Here is a 13,003-nt window from a genome sequence, read left to right on the forward strand (position 1 = left end):
GCCGTGCACTTTGTACAACACTTGCGCTTTTTCTACAGAACCTCAACAACTGATCTCGAAGCAAAACGACGAATGAGATTCACTTCATGTCTTTTTGCTCCGTAAGCTGCCTCCCCCCTTCCTCCCTCCCTCCCTCCCTCCCTCTCAACACGAAGGCATAGCCTCTCACAGTTTACTCCCCCCTTCACTCTCACTCTCTTCTCACACACGGCACACAGGCATGCTCACACACACACACACACACACACACGCACACAATCACACAACACACTCTCACTCACACACGCACACACACTTAACACAGTTTGCCTTTGCAGTTTCTGCACCATGAGATTTATGGGGACCTTTGTGAACCCTCACAAGTGACAAGCAGCCTATTAAGTTTCCTATATTCCCTCCATATTTTATTGGCTCGTTGAAACGTGAACGCACCACACGCCACTTAATGTTATGTGCCGTGTACTTGCAGCGTGCGCGTCCTCGCTATATGAAATCATTAAGTGACTTTTAGATGAGTCACAATTGTTTGCGGGGGACAGAGCAGCAGTGAAGTCAGGGAGCTGTCATCAGCTACGGGCCCGTAATGTAAAGCAACTGTTGCTGGAGAGTACAAGAAAAACTACTTCACAAATCTCCTCAGCTTTACAGGTTATTTATTAAATGTTGAGATATAATATGTGTGAACTGACCACTGGAGGCTGAAGTCACGTATATTTCTAATTATAGGTGTCTCCTTAATTAAAAAAAAAAATCAACTATTACGGGATAGATTTAAACTTTTTTTAATCCTGTCTGTCACACAGGGGCCTTGGCACGTTATTCAAACCGGACAATAGGAAAAGTGTAAAGTTACACACGCCGCTTTACAGAGCTACACTTTACTTAAATGTGTGTCTCACCCACTGCAGCCATTTTTTAACCAAAATATTTTACACCGCTCCTCAAGCACGTCGTCCTCCGACACTCCTATTTTCGTTTCCTACTTTCCTTAAAACATCGATAAAATGTAACTCTAGTGCGTTTTTATTTCACTCACTTTCTAGTTTTGCACTTAAACGATTTTATATATTTATTCCACAATTTAAATGATGTTCGTTTCAATTGCACAAATAGATGAATAGATCTGCATCTGTCTATATGTTCCCAGGCCTGCTGTGTTTTCCTCGCTTGCAAATGTACGACACAGTTAAAATCTTTATTGATCATTTAGTCGTTAACACAACGTGCTAAATGATGAAGCAGGTTATTCTGCAGGACTGCAGTATGCATAATTTGATTTTTTTTTCACTTATCTCTGCTGGGATTACCTCATTGAGCGTTGGGATAGCCCATTGGTTATAACATAACCCTCCTCCAACTGAGCATGCGCGTCACCTTAAAAATATCCCAATATTGTGGTGTGCATACCTCTGTGACAGTGCTGTTGGAACAGAGGGGAGCCATCAGCATAAATGGTAAACATCTCACATTTATACGCTTATTCTGTGTTGGAGTCAGTGAAGGTTAATTCAGGGCATCAGTTGATAAATGACCTAAATGTGTGATCATCATTTTTATCATAAAAAAACATCTACAGACCTACAGCAGCTCTATAGGTGTCTCGAGTTATTTTAAATCTTGCAGTGAACCTAGGTGATGTTTTCTATGGTCCATGTAGTCTGGCCTTTAGCCTACACTACGCTTGGCTGGCTCAGACAGAGAGCTATAGACAAGTTTGTGGACTGGGAGTTAACTCAATAGTGACCAAGGAAATGTGAAATCTTAATCTCCCTATATGACAAGACCTCAGCTCTGTAGCAGCTCCATTTAGCAAATGCCACTCTGTCTTCCGTCTTGAAACAGACAGAGATTTCTCAATGTCTCCCAACGGCACTGTTAAATGAAGTGTAAAGTGATCTACTTTAGCTTAAATGGACATTGTGATGTATGAACCTGCAGGATTTTATTATTATTATTATATTTGCTGTGATTTAATATGACATATCCTCAATTCCCAGGCTATATGTGCAGTATGACTCAGTAAGAACCTAATTTATTATTGTTTTCAGTGTTCTGTATTCTCAGGGACACGTTTCTCGGTCCTCTTACATTATTGCGGAGCCAACAACTGTGTGCAGGCTCAGGTTCTGGTCTGCATTCATGTAACCCAGTTTCTAATGAATCAAATCTGAAAATAAAATACAATTTGGTCTTACATTTCCCTTTGAGCGAGAATACTTTTTATGAACCCAACGTATGTATCTATATTTTTTCCACAGTGCTTTTAAGACCAAAAATTTCATTTTGCGGTATTCTTTAAAATACGTGCAGCCTATATGACATGTAATTTTTCATTTCAATGTAGCGGCTGGTGATGACTATAGGGTTTTGTCACCACAGGGGCTAGTGCTCGACATGACAAATGCCAATTCAACTGTCTCGTAATTTGCAATTTCCCAAAGTAATGCTTGACTGTATATTGCATCGCTATATATCGGGTATATCTTTGTGTTTTTGTTCGTCAAGGGTGAAACGCGGTCAAAGAAACGTTTTATCGTACCACATTTGTGCTTCGTGTTTTCTGATTCCGGTTTATTCTTGCACATATACAGCACAATCCTAACTGCACAGATTGTTGTGTATGTTTCCTAAATGATATGGTTGGTTGGGTCTTGAGTGACGGCTACAGTACTTGAAGTTCGCCTTCATATGGCTGATGGAGAGGGCTAATTGACTCATTGCTGTGATTTACTGGAGCATCTGTCTGCAAATGGACTCATCCCAAACCTGTTAATTCATCTAAATTTCATAAAGTCGTGGCAAGACTGTGCACCGCCATCCCTCATCAATTATAATATGTCAGCACACTCAACACTAATGCATACAATGGTTTAAATACACACACACACACACACGCAGACAGACACATGCAAAAAAATCACACATAGGCATACCTGTTTGTACCACATGCACAAAGTGACTTTGTGTTTTATTGAGACACACACACACACACAAAGCCACGCACACACACACACACACACAATACCTGATAATAATAATGTGTTCTCTATCATTCTGCCTTTATTATCTTTTGTCGACAAAATCCCCAATTGTGCATCTGGTGATTCTTATACAGCCTAATATTAGTTCACTGTGGCTTAATCTATATATTTAAAAATGTGTGCGCGTATATATATGTATTTGGCCTTTTATACGAATCATTTTACCCTAAAGTTAATTCAAAAAAAATTATCTTACTGCACCCCCGGGTTGAAGAAATAATAATTTCAGAATTTGTCAGTCCAGTCTCCATCATGGCGTTACACTAAAACTCTTGTCTGCTAACTTCTGTTTTGGATCATCTCTTCATTCTGCTCTTTGTTTGTCATTTGTGTCTTATTCTCTGTACTGGTGCTGGTTCGGGCCTTATGGATGTAAAGCGTTTTCCTGAATGTGTCGATTGTTCTTAGCGATATTTTGCGTACAACAGTCCCAATGATTTTGTCTGACCTGTCAAACAACCAACATAACAGGACCAGACTCGTAAAGCTGGAGGGTTTGAAAATACTGCACATGTTAACTAGCCACCATGTGTCACAACGTCGATATTAAAACTGAAGTTGGACAAGCACCCCCATCCACATTTCCAAATTGAAAATGCTAGATTGTCACGTATTTGGCTTATTATTCCAAATTAGAATGATTGTGTAAAAACATTACAGCAAAACGACAAAATCCTGATTTGAGTAACAAATGCTCACAGCACAGGGGTATATTTGCATGTCTTTGCTATTACGTTAATAATTGTATTGTTTTTTTTTATCGCTGAAGCTAACCTTATTCCTCCAACACTAATCGAAAGAAATTACTAATTTGTTTAACTTATTTGGCTAATAATATACACCTCGATGCACTGATCTATTAGCTACACTCATTTAGAATATATTTAGTTATTATTACCTACATAAAGTATTGCAGAGAAACAAATAAAATAGTATTTTATGGGAAATTACTCATTACGCTAAAGGCCCATTAAGTTATGACCACCTCAAGGACCATTTGCAATTTAATTTTATTATTTATTTGGCAATTAAATGACCTCAGTCTTTAGCAGTTTAATGCAGAATATTACAGTGTAAAGTTTGTTATGAAGTAGGCCTGTACTGCACAGGCAGTGGCTCTGTTATTGTAAATATGAGTCCAAACAGCCTATTAGAATTGATGTGAACCAATAAAAGTGCAGTGCTTCCATTATTTTTGCCTGAAAGGAGAACCTGGGATCAGTTGTACCGCAGCCCTGACAGTCCTTTATAGTCCCTGAATGACAGATTGGAAACTTTCAGTTTATTGGCCTTCAGCCCTCAATCATTTGCGGAAATGCATCGGGTTAAAGGTTGACAAACATGAGCGTCCATTACAATCATGACAGAATTAGGCCGGTTCTGGGCCTGTCTACTATTTTGCGGCACTTAATGTCAAGAGGCCCCCATGCTTTGTCTCAGCCCAGGATCCACTGCAGGTGACGTCAGAATAACAATGTGCAAAAGGATTATTTTTTTCCTCCGTTTGCTTTTTTTGTATTTTTTCTTAAGAAAAAGTTAAAAATTCCGCCTGCTACTGTCTTTTGGGAAAAAAACAGAGGGTTTCACCTTAAACCTATAAGCTGCAGTTCGGGGCTCGTGCCACGTTATTTTTTCGATTGAAATAAAGGCAAGAGATAAATGAATTAGCCGAAGTGCCTCTTGGTGGGAGAATGAGTGCGCTGGAAGAAGCAGAGCCATGTCAGGACGGAGGAGGGGACGTGCAGAAACACTCGCTGCGCTACTGGAGCAGCGCGCATGCAGAGCTCGGAGCTGCTGTCCTCACAGCACCCCAAAGTAAGAAAGTTGATCTGAGTTTCCTAGGAACAGTGGAGCCAATCCACTGCCGTTTGTCACGTTTCATAATTTCCATTTTACGTAACCACATTCTTTATTTTTTATTTTTTTCACACCCGTGCAATCCTGCAAGACGCATGGGGCACCCTTGATGATTATTAATTTATTTAAGCTTAATGCGAAGGAGGAGGTTATGTATAGAAATGGTTCACATTGGGGCTCAAAGGTAAAATAGTACATCCTGTTCTGTGGTACTCCCCGAAGTCACTGCTGGGAAATGTGTGTCTGAAGAACTTTCTTTTTCCCCCACCAGTCAGATGATTGTGAAATTCTGGTGGTCCGGGCCTGTGGAACCAGACTACCTGTTGCTATTAGGTTTCATTTTTTTATCTGGGACGTGAGGCCTAGGTAAAAAGTTTTTTTTTAACTTTTATAAAAAATAAATATTTCTAAATCTAACACACAACTCTAAAGGGAGCTCCGTTACCTGCATTTCATTAAAATGTGAATGTTATATTTTGTGATCATGCAGCACAAACGTGTTTGAAATAATTTCAGATCACTGATTTAATCGTTAGAATTAGTTTCATGTGTTTTCAAACGTGCCACTCCTCTCAAAATGCTCGTCTTGACATTAATTGGCCTGGACACGCAGTGACCAGTCTCTCTATTATTCTTGCAGGGCATGAGTGGGACATTTGCTTTGGCGAGATGTCCCCTGAAATCAAAAGACGGTGGACGGGGCCGTGATTGTCTCGTATTTTGCTCGTGTCTGCATTTGAATCCCCGGACTTGCAGCAGGTGATTAGTGCCATTTTACGCATTAACGTGCGCATTTTTCAGAGGTTTTGGAGACGGGGACTCGCGAGCAGGCGCCTGGAGTTAAAGAGGCAGCGATATTTGGGACCATCGCGGCACGTTTCAAAGCATTTTCTCTGCGATATTTGAAAACGGAGTCGTGCGGTGAACGCCTGCGTGTCCCTTTTAAAACAAACCCAGCGCCTGTCAATCACAGCGCATTCCAACCAATCCCAAAGCTCCCCTTTTAAAAGCAGGTTTGCCTGCTGTGCTTTTATATTGCACCATGGCCTGTTTCGAAGCATTTTTACTACCACGGTTATTGCCACAAATCAAGAGGGCAAAGTGAACGGCATGGGACTCACATCAACTTTAACGAAACCGAGTCTGGTTCCTTCTTCTGCGAAGTTCACGGCCAAGAATTTCACATGCAGATGATGTAGCTTACAACAAGGGGGGGAAATGGAGAGAGCACTTCTAGGTGTCTCCTGAATTTGGTCGATTTTGCAAACTCATCGCCACACTCACAACATAACATGTCAAGCCTTCAGAGGTTTGGTGGCTGCCCTCTCTCCTGCGTCAACCCCGGGGAGAGCAATACTGAACCCAGCGTGGTGCTGCCACCTTTGGCAGGGGAGCGCATGGGACACCCCACTGGCAGTTCCTTAAAACTCTGCCCCTCGCACAATTTGCGAGACTACCCCGAGACGAGGTCCAGTGCATATGTTGACCATTCGGTGCCCACTTTTTCAGACTCTGGATACCCCAGCCACCGGTTAGAGCACAGCCCTCGGGGCATTCTCATTGGAGCCAATTTTTCTGGACCCGGCATGCCACCCGTCACTGATCAACTGGCATCAAGATCTAACCAACATGGCGGGATTGGAAGGTATCGCGACTTCCATGGCTGCAGAGACAACAGGAGCCATGCTTTTTTTTACCAGGAGCAGGCCCACGCCTCCACGGACGCGTCTCGAGACCTCGGCAGCCAGATGATGCTGGGTCTACCTGGCGACCTCCTCACCCGGACTCATCCCTATGGGCAAGGCATCAGCCCCAAGGGAAGCAGCCAGCAGCAGCAGCTCGTCAGCCAGTTCCTGGGTCTGTACAAGCCCCTGAACATGGCGATCCAGCATGGAGGAGGCGACGCGTTCCTCAGGTGCTCCAAGCAAACAGTGAAGCACGAGCTGGTGTGCAAGTGGAGTGACGGCCATGAGGGGGCCGGGAAGCTGCCTTGCTCCAGAGCCTACGGGACCATGTATGAACTTGTCACCCATGTGACAGTGGAGCACGTCGGAGGACCCGAGCACGCCGAGTACGTGTGTCAGTGGGAGAACTGTGCGCGGGACAGGAAGCCTTTCAAAGCCAAATACAAGCTGGTGAACCACGTCAGAGTGCACACAGGGGAAAAGCCCTTCCCGTGCCCCTTTCACGGCTGCGAGAAAGTGTTTGCAAGATCAGAGAATTTAAAGATCCACAAGAGGACCCACACAGGTCAGTTAATCATCATCATTATAATAACAAATAATAACTAACAACACTGCAATGATAATAACAACTTGTTCTAATGTGGTCAGCATTTTAACGCTTTCATTAATATTGCACTAGCCTAGCAGAGTGTTTTATTTTATTTTATTTTTAATTAAATAAATCATTCTTATATTGGAGCAAAATTATTAATATTATAATTGCATGGCGCTGGTTTTATACGCCTTCTCTTTTTTATCTGTATTATGATAAATGCTGCCTCCCCTGCTCTCTGTCATTTATCTGGTTTTGCAGGAGAGAAACGCATTGTGAGGTTTCGAGCAGGAACAACAGCTGAGCAGCAGAGTAGGGAGCCACCTCAGTGAGCAGGCCTGGAGGTTTGGGTGCCTCTCCCACTTCATTCAGGGAAATTATTAAATAAATCCCGGGACACCGGAGAGCTGTGACGTAGCCGTTACGCTGCATGTGCCTCCCAGGGACTCATCCCCTGCATGTGCTCAGCGGCACTGCAGCAGAGCGCACAGCACACTGATGTGGGCCTGTGGTAGGAAAGAAATACAAATGTGTTGGCCGGAGTCAGCCAAGGGAAACAAGTATCAGTGTAAATAAAAATGAGTCACATTCCATGGGGGGTAATTTATTTATGGCCTTATCATATCTTATCATAGCCTGTTAGCCTTCTTGTCAGGAAGCAGTCATTTCATAATATGGCATAAGATTGTGATTTGATTTAGCCCTCCCCTCTGTGCAACACTGATATAAGTTAATAAGCTGATCATATTTATTTACTGTGTCTTCTTCTTAGTTTTTCACACACCTCAAAGGTTTCAGAGGATAACACTGATCTCTCCTGCTGCCTTACACACAATGAAATTAAAACTCTAATTATCAAATGAAGTGAGTGGTCCTCAGAAATAAAAAGGCCTGCACGATAAAATGGTATTCATCAGGCGCCACCATTTGCTCGTGGTGTAAATTGTTTTACTAATGAATTCAGCGAGAACAGAGACGGAGAAGGAACAATTAATGACATGTTATTTCACAACTGCACATGCGTAGTGTGTTAATTAGACATCATTTATGTCAGAAGAAACATTTATTAACGTTTTTTTTTTTATTTATTCTGGAACATTGTCACCCATTAACACGCAGGCCCGTAAGAGATGATTTAATCGACACTCTTAAAGTTTTATTTATGTGCCACGCTTTTACTGATCGAGTGTGTGTGTGTGTTAGAGGAAAAGACGCGCAGCTGTAGGCAGTTTTTGTGCGTGTTTGTGCCAGAAGATCAATTTGCATCGTGATTGTCATAATTCACTTCTTGCAGGTCAACTGCATTTAAACAAATCTTTGCATTTGTTGTGGCAGCTTCATCATAATCTCGATGAATGTTCAGCTGTGGCTGCAGCCTCGTTGGTTCAGTATTCAGATAGTCACTTGTTGCGATCAGAGCTGCAGCAAAGTTTCAGCAACTCATCCGAACTCAGTGTTTGAATGAGTCGTACTTTTATTTTGCACAAAAATAACAATTTAATGCAAGATGTAGTGTTTTAAACAGTTTTAGAAATGGCTTATGCGGCCTGATGAAGCCTGCTCTGTGTTTGCAGAGTCACAGATTGAACGATGGAGATGAAGCGGTTATTTTACAGAGTGCAGTGAAGCATGCATGTGCATTATTTGGGGGATGTAGTGTAATTTTGTCATGCATTGTTACTCAACAGTGTCACGGGGCTGACACAAGCCTGCTATAAGAACATGGAGAGCCTTGCACGGGCCTGTGAGCATATCCGTAACCCGTCGTCATTTCTCTCTTTGCACGTTTAGGTGAAAAACCTTTTAAATGTGAGTTCGAGGGCTGCAGCCGGAGGTTTGCGAACAGCAGCGACCGAAAGAAGCACTCTCACGTGCACTCCAGCGACAAGCCCTACATTTGCAAGGTCACGGGCTGCGACAAGTGCTACACCCACCCGAGCTCCCTGCGCAAGCACATGAAGCTCCACTCCATCAAGGCCAAAGGCGAGGACGCGAGTCCCGGTGACGCGGAGGCCGAGTCCACCCGCGTCCAGGACGGAGCGCAGATCAGCCCCTGTCACCCCCCATCCTCCACCCAAGACGTCCCCATGTCCCCGGAGAGTCGAGACCAGTCGACCCCGAGGTCACGTTTCCATCACACGTTTGACAGCAGTTTTGACTACTCCGCGCACAGGTCACAGCCCCTGCTGGAGCCTCTGCTGCTGCAGAGGGGCGGCTACAGGTCCCAGTCCTCCCAGTACCCCTGCGGACAGACGGCGCACACTTTCGCGCAGAACCCCAGGACTTTCCCCTCCACCTCTCCCTTCCAGAAGAGTATTGTCAATGGATGGTACACATGTCACAGCGGCGTGGACTCCTTCCCGGCAAAGCAGTGCAACAACATCCCGTCTCTCTGAGCCCCGGTCGGGACCCATGCGGACGAACCACACTCTTTCTGAATCCATGTTACAACCTGACCGTCCCAGCTGTGTCCCTGTCCCTCTGTACCTGTGTGACCGTTGTATCAAATATCCTGTGACACGTCCTGGGTCATCATATTGAAATGTGGCGAGCTTTACTTGTTGTCGTGAGGCCTGTCTGGTTGGACTGTGGCTTGCGCCCTATAGCTTACACCCCCCCCCCCCCAAACAGTGGCTTATAGGAACTTTTACAACGTGCGTAATTGTTCGCTGTGTTGCATTAAGTATTAAATCTATCTTGAAAAAATGTATAAACGGTTTAACGGAAAAACCTGCCTGGACTTATACTGGGAGGTGGAATGGGAGACGTGTTGCTGAATGTAACCCTGAGTGTGGGGCTCTCTGTTGAATGTAAACTAGCTGTACTGTACGTGGGGAAGTATAGAAACATTACTCATGTCTTTATGTGTGTGGAAATCTGAAATAAACACGGGGAAGCTCTTTCCTCTCGTTACACTAAGGAGTCCGGCGTCCTGGGCCTGACGTGTGATATTGTCTGTAATTAAAAATACTGCGAGGCTCAGTGGGTTTTTTATTTGATATAAATTCCACTTAATGCCTCCTTTCATTAAACATTCTTGTTGTATTATATGTATATTTCCCAATCCCGTGCAAAGTAAGAGCATAAACCAGTGTTAAAATCCATTCATTAGCATACAGTCCAACTGTACATAAGCCTACTGTAAAATTAATTATGTATTCTATATTTTATTAAAGTGTCTATATTCTCTTTGATCAAGCCTGTGTGGTTAAAAGCAATCAATGCATTTTATAGTGAACTTTCAAACCTTTCTCCTTTATTTATTTCTTCAAGTTATATAATTCCAGTTGCCAGTATACGCCATGTTGGTAGATTCATATTTCTCAATATTCGTAATCTCTTAAAAATGTGATGGTGACAACAAAGGTCCTCTCTTGTTTTTGGTTCCTCCCTGCGCCATAAGCGCGGAGGGTTTTAGTTTTTTTTTGGTGGGGGGGGGGCTGCAGGTGTAACCTATGTGCCGCAAGATCACGCGCAATTACTTCTGCTTTTTATCAATATCCTTGTAGTTAGGAATTTTTTGCTCCTCCATTTCCTCTGCAGATGTTATCTTATAATTTGCTATGTTTTATTTAGCACATTTTCACTTTCCATCACTTCCTCCAAGTCAGAAATCTGCAAAGTGTGACCAAATTATCCCTCAAAAATACTGTATTGTCTAAATAATAACTCAACAGTCCGTTATTATTCACATGATTATTAAAGTGATTTCTATTACAAACTCATCATTTTGGAATTAGCATGTGAAGTGTTTAATTTAGCTCCTCACCTTAAGTAAGAATTAATATAATTGCTTGATTTCTCCGTTAGAAGCACAACACTTGTCTGAGATCGATGCGTAGTTATATTTCTTTTGAAAAAAATTTCAAAATCATTTGGAAAAACTTTAAAAACTCCTGTTGGTTTTCTTTATTTAGATGCACACAGCGATAATACTGAAATGCTTGCTTCATTTACCAGAGTCACCTTTTGATGACATACTTGCTGATGTCTCTCTGTTTTTTTTGTAATTTCTCATTCTGTATATTTCGACAAGTGTCTCATTATTGCAGAGAAGTGGACTGAGGACATTTCTTTGTGAAGCCGGCCTCTTGTCTCGGGCAGAGCTGGATTTCAGTTCCTCCACTTAGCCTGGTGCAAAGGCTAAACTCATCTGCAGTGAGTTATTATGGTCATTCTTAGTTTGCATTGCTTCAAAGGAAACACGGTGACCAGGTTGGAGCGCAGTTAATGAGGCATTTAAAAATATGTAAACAGCGAATATCTGTCCTCATCCCGCTCAGGGAAGTTCACAGCAGCAGCTTCATTATCGTGGAGGTCACAATTATGATGAATAAGGTAATGGGGGGGTGGAAACCTCTGTTCCACTCCCTTTAGCAGAGCTTTACACTTTGTACCTGTCTGTATGGGTCAGCATTTTATACCATTAAACATGCAAATGATGTCTGTCATTATATATATATCAAATTTCTTCGCCATATCAAAAGGAGATCAGGCCAAAGGTTCACTAATTTTACATGTCTTTGAAATGTATGCCAGCGGACCAGCGGTGATAAGGCTGTTAATTTGTTTCAGATTAAAGGTTTGATGGAGGGACAGTTCTCTGGACAGCCATTAAAATATATATGTTGGACCAGACGATATCCCTCAAAACGTACTAATACATTAGATCTGCAAAAATGGAGAACGCTTTGTTTTTACGTGATAACAGTTTTACAAAGCCGCTTGAATTATTTTAGTTTTGTCGCCATTTATCACGAAAATACAAACACTTTATCAACTCTTTCACATTTCTAAGTGAAGCATTGAAAGTGTAGCGACTATGTTTTATGTGCCGTCCGTGTAATTGTTCTCGAGATGGTGCAAAGCTCTGATAAACTTGTTTTTTGCTGCTTAATCTGTGTTTCACATGATCCTCATGGGTACGCGTCTTCTGGGAGATTCAGATATTTTGGATGAGGCATTTTTGCAAATCCCTCCTGAGTTCAGCAGTTAATTTTCATGTTGATCTCCTCCGTTTGGCATCTTACTGAAAATCAAGTGAAAGATTCGGTACCTTGGTTTCAATTCTGACAACGGCTGGCTCGAACTGTATCGCTCGTGTAGTTTAAACTGTTTTCATTTTTACTTATTTGTTCCCTAATGAGTGGTGAGGGTGTACCTGTAAAGTGCGCTGCTGTATCAGATTGTTAGAGACACTAATTTCCGTGAACATTTAGTGGTAAGTAGTATCAGGAGGTCCAAGATGGGTAATTTAACTTGGTTGATGTCAGATGTTTCAGCTGTGTAGTGTTTCTTTCTTCCAGTAAATTCAGGTGAATTGTTCGGGCTTTGATCTGTGCACTTTAATGATGCCATGACTGAAATTCATTAGATCGCTTTCTTCTGTGTTTGCAACCTTATCGATACCTTGCATCAAATGCTTTTGGAGCCACTGTGGTATCAATGTTTTTTTCAAAGCAATCTCAAAATATTCCGTTTCATTCCAAATCTCATCCCGAACTCAACTTACCACATCTAAACTCTCAAATTCTGTCCTTTCAGCCCTGTTCCTAAAAAGAAATCTTTCTGTAAAACACAATGGAGGCAATCAAACGTTATTATCGGGCTGCGTTTAGAAAACATTTTTTTCCCCATTCCATTTTTGCGAGGATGTGTAAAAAGCCAAAGGAACGACCGAAACGCTGAATTTGTCCAACCACAGCGTGTAACCGTCTTGTCGTGTACTCTGACCAAGCTGTGGTAATATTCCATCACCGTTGAACCCTGCCACACCCTTCCCCCCCGGTAATCACAACTGATTAGCCCTCCGCTTCCCAGTTTGCCAC

General features: G+C 42.5%; 1 protein-coding gene and 1 long non-coding RNA gene across 5 annotated transcripts in view; both read left to right on the forward strand.

Annotated features, from left to right (window-relative positions):
* Window positions 1–13,003, forward strand: part of LOC133958330 (uncharacterized) — an 80,287-nt gene that overhangs the window by 45,522 nt on the left and 21,762 nt on the right. The gene's annotated exons all lie outside the window — the stretch shown is intronic.
* Window positions 6,052–11,532, forward strand: zic6 (zic family member 6). The gene is made up of 2 exons (XM_062393060.1): window positions 6,052–7,148; window positions 8,967–11,532. The coding sequence occupies exons 1-2, from the start codon at window positions 6,191–6,193 to the stop codon at window positions 9,569–9,571; spliced, it is 1,563 nt and encodes a 520-aa protein (XP_062249044.1). The 5' UTR covers window positions 6,052–6,190; the 3' UTR covers window positions 9,572–11,532.

Source organism: Platichthys flesus, chromosome 8, assembly GCF_949316205.1.
Source record: "Platichthys flesus chromosome 8, fPlaFle2.1, whole genome shotgun sequence".
NCBI lineage: Eukaryota > Metazoa > Chordata > Actinopteri > Pleuronectiformes > Pleuronectidae > Platichthys > Platichthys flesus.

Bases quoted from the DNA above. Each gene is read 5' to 3' on its own strand.
- zic6 (XM_062393060.1), top strand. From the start codon at position 6,191: ATGTCAAGCCTTCAGAGGTTTGGTGGCTGCCCTCTCTCCTGCGTCAAC. The intron at 7,149-8,966 runs GTCAGTTAATCA...TTGCACGTTTAG, and splicing joins CCACAAGAGGACCCACACAG to GTGAAAAACCTTTTAAATGT.